This window comes from Phyllobates terribilis, unplaced genomic scaffold, assembly GCF_046119375.1.
Source record: "Phyllobates terribilis strain yellow unplaced genomic scaffold, ASM4611937v1 Scaffold_3__8_contigs__length_932513732, whole genome shotgun sequence".
Taxonomy (NCBI): Eukaryota; Metazoa; Chordata; class Amphibia; order Anura; family Dendrobatidae; genus Phyllobates; species Phyllobates terribilis.
The window spans coordinates 42,982,922-42,986,140 of record NW_027362763.1 but is presented as its reverse complement, the minus strand read 5'-3'; the positions used below and the strand labels follow the sequence as shown (position 1 = coordinate 42,986,140).

General features: G+C 37.9%; 1 protein-coding gene across 1 annotated transcript; it reads left to right on the top strand.

Moving 5' to 3' along the window:
• Positions 1–272: 272 nt before the first annotated feature.
• On the top strand, positions 273–1,254 carry LOC141258430 (taste receptor type 2 member 40-like). Its single transcript, XM_073673430.1, has one exon. The coding sequence runs from the start codon at positions 331–333 to the stop codon at positions 1,252–1,254; it is 924 nt and encodes a 307-aa protein (XP_073529531.1). The 5' UTR covers positions 273–330.
• Positions 1,255–3,219: the final 1,965 nt, after the last annotated feature.

Genomic DNA, 3,219 nt, shown 5'->3' with positions numbered 1-3,219 from the left:
CCACCATCTTGGCTAAGTTGTGTTTTTCAGCCAGTTATGAAGCAACATTCCATTTGATCTCATCTAAGCTTTGTAAACTGACATTTGTTTGATGTGAAATAAGAGTAAAGATTTTGTTTTTCCTCATTTGCATTTGTATTTGCACAAATATATCTAAGCAGCTACAGACTGAATTAAAGCTTTGCATGGAAATCAGCCATGCTCAAATAATTTCCATCAGGAATGGACACGAGACTACTATAAAAAGCTCAGATGATCAGGTCTGTAGATGAAATCTAAGACAAGATTGGAGAAGAAACACTGTGCGTCCTGGAAATATTTTCTCTGACAATGATGGGAGATTCAGTAGGATACATTCTTTCAATTTTGTTCCATGTGACATCTCTTGTAGGTTTCTTAGTTAATCTGATTATTGTGGCTGCAAATTTCTTGAAATGGAAACGTAACAATTCTCTCCAGACCTGCGATAAGATCATAAGCTCCTTGGCAATTTCCAGAGTTTTGTTCATTTTCAATATCATTATTCGAAACGGTCTCTTTCAATTCTTTCCAAGGCTACTGCAAACGAAGATTATATCATTATTCCTATATTCTCTGACTATGTTCTTGTACTACACCAGTCACTGGTTTGCCGCCATCCTCTGTGTCTTCTACTGTGTGAAAATTGTAACCTACAACTATAAGCTCTTCGTCTTCCTGAAGACCAGGATCTCCACCATGGTCCCGTGGATAATTCTCAACTCTCTGCTGATTTCTCTGATTTCCAGCCTTCCATTTCATTGGTTTGGTTATGACTTAAAACTACAGAATTCATCAAACGTTTCTACTGAAAATATGACAAAGAACGGACATGTTATAGATTACAACTTTACTAATCAGTTCTTGGTCTTCGTTGCAGGCTCCTTTCCACCTTTACTAATATTTTGTTTTGCCAACTTTCTTTTAATTCACTTTCTCCTAATTCACACTAGACGGATGAGCGGTGTTGGGTCACATAATCACAGCCCAAACTTGAAATCTCACTTTTGTGCTTTGAAAAGTATGAGTTTATTTTTAGTGCTACAGATAATCTTTTTCATATGTATGAGCCTTTTTGCATCTGGTATATTTTATCATTTAAAATATTCATTTTATACTTTCTGGATAATACTATGTAGCTCCCCATTGTTCCATTCCTTGTACATAATCTATTCTAGCAGTGAGCTAAGGAAGCCGTTTCTCTTAAAGTGTCTAGGTTCTATCGGATGTTCTTAAATGACCCTTTACTTGTTTCTTATTTGGCTTATATGCAGTTATTGCAATGATGCTAATCAATATAAAAGTTAAAGGGGTTGTTCATTACCTGGACAACCCTTTTTAAAAATAAGTATTCCCCTTATAAAATAAAATTTCCTAATACTCACCTCCTGTTGAAGTGATGTTGGCACTGGGTCTCCCTGGTGGCGCGTGACATTGTTATGTCACATGAGCCATTCAGCCAATCAGCAGCCGCTAATGGCAGCTGCACTCCATCTTCGTCTATTTGTCCACGGTTCACACCTTCAGAAAAACCTTGGACAAACGGAAGTAGCGATAACGCAGCAGCCTAATAGCAGCGGCTTACTGGCTACATGGTTCACGTAGCATAACAGCCCGGGGACAACTGGTGCCGACATTGCTGAAACAGCACAGACAATGGAGTTGAGTATAAGGGCTCCTCATACCACCGCATTATCGGTTAGAGTGCGATCCGACAAAACATCGGACCCATGTTAGTTTTTTGGGTCCGATTTTTTCCTTGGACCGATCACACTCCCATGGAAGTCAATGAGTCCATAGAAACCATAGTACTGTACTCGGACAATTTCTAAATGCAGTCCAATTTCTACGTGTAGACACAATGGAGAAGATGGAGAAATTTTGTTCTCCATCTTCTCCTCAGTGTGCTCCTATTCTCTTATCCATGAGAATTGGTTTCCAATGTACTGACAGATTTATCAAACCCCGGATCAGAGTTTGATCAGAGTGTCATTTGCGTAATCAACCTGCTTCTCTCGGATGAGAGAATCTACAGTCGTGTGACCCAGCCTTAGGTGTTTTTATTTGTAACGGGGCTACTTTATTTAAAAAGGGGTTGTCCAGGTAGTGTATCAAAACATTCTATAGGCACTGATGAGGCTCTAAATGCAGCTCCTCGCTCACTCCGTAGTCTTTGTACCATCATAATTTCCAAGAGACGGTAATAATTTATGACTGTTCTCTGTGAATCATCTCCCATTTATTGCAGCAGCTATGAGGTATATACACCCTGCTGCCCTTCTTGAGACATTTCCTCTTATTTGAATGTTCACAAATCTTTATCTATTCATATGTTTGTCCTTACAATGTATTATTACTACTTGGCCTTTAAAAACTCTTCTCTGCATTATGACGGCTTTTTTGGTATTTTTTTTAGACTGTGTTTTATCAAGTCTTGTTTTTTTGGTGATGTTTTATTACATATTACTTTTCAAAGTTATTGTCCTTTTAGTCATATTATTGTGGTTTTTCTACCATGTGTTTTATTTAATGTGACAAAAAGGTAATAGATTGAGATAAAATGAGGAATAAATTGTACATATTCTATTTTGCAGCCTATTAACTGGCATTACTGCTTTATTACTTTTAGTTAACTCCTTCCAGCAAACAGACACCACTGTGCATCCAGATCGTAGGTGATTTCCCGCAATCAGGTGTACAGATAAGTGTGATGGATGGCACGGGTTGAGAAGTTGTGCACGTGCCATCCACCGTTGGAGCTTCTGTATGTGCTGAGACCAGACATAGCTCCGATCCCAGAACAGGTCAATAGTGACAGCGGCAAGTGAGGAGTCAGACAAAAGGATATTGCTCCCTTTGTCGGCCCATCTGCACCCCAGCAGGACCATGGTTGTTATGACAAAAAGAAGGCTTGACAATGGCCTCCATGTTTGTCATATCGCTCTACAGGTCAGATCCTCCATTTGGGATCACTAAATTTGGTAAAAAGAAAAAAAAAATAGGTTTTTAAGTGTTTTAAAACTGTAAAAATAAAAATCACAAAATTACAGTAAATTGTTTATTTGCAAAAAAAAAAAAAAGTCAACCCCCTTCAAAAATAACACATATTTGGTATCTTCACATTCATAACAACCAGTACTATAAAGCTATGCAAAGAATAAGAGAACATTTTAAAAATTACAGATTTAATGTTTTTTTGTT

What these genes read in the sequence shown, in the direction of transcription:
- LOC141258430 (XM_073673430.1), top strand. Translation starts at nt 331, where the DNA reads ATGATGGGAGATTCAGTAGGATACATTCTTTCAATTTTGTTCCATGTG.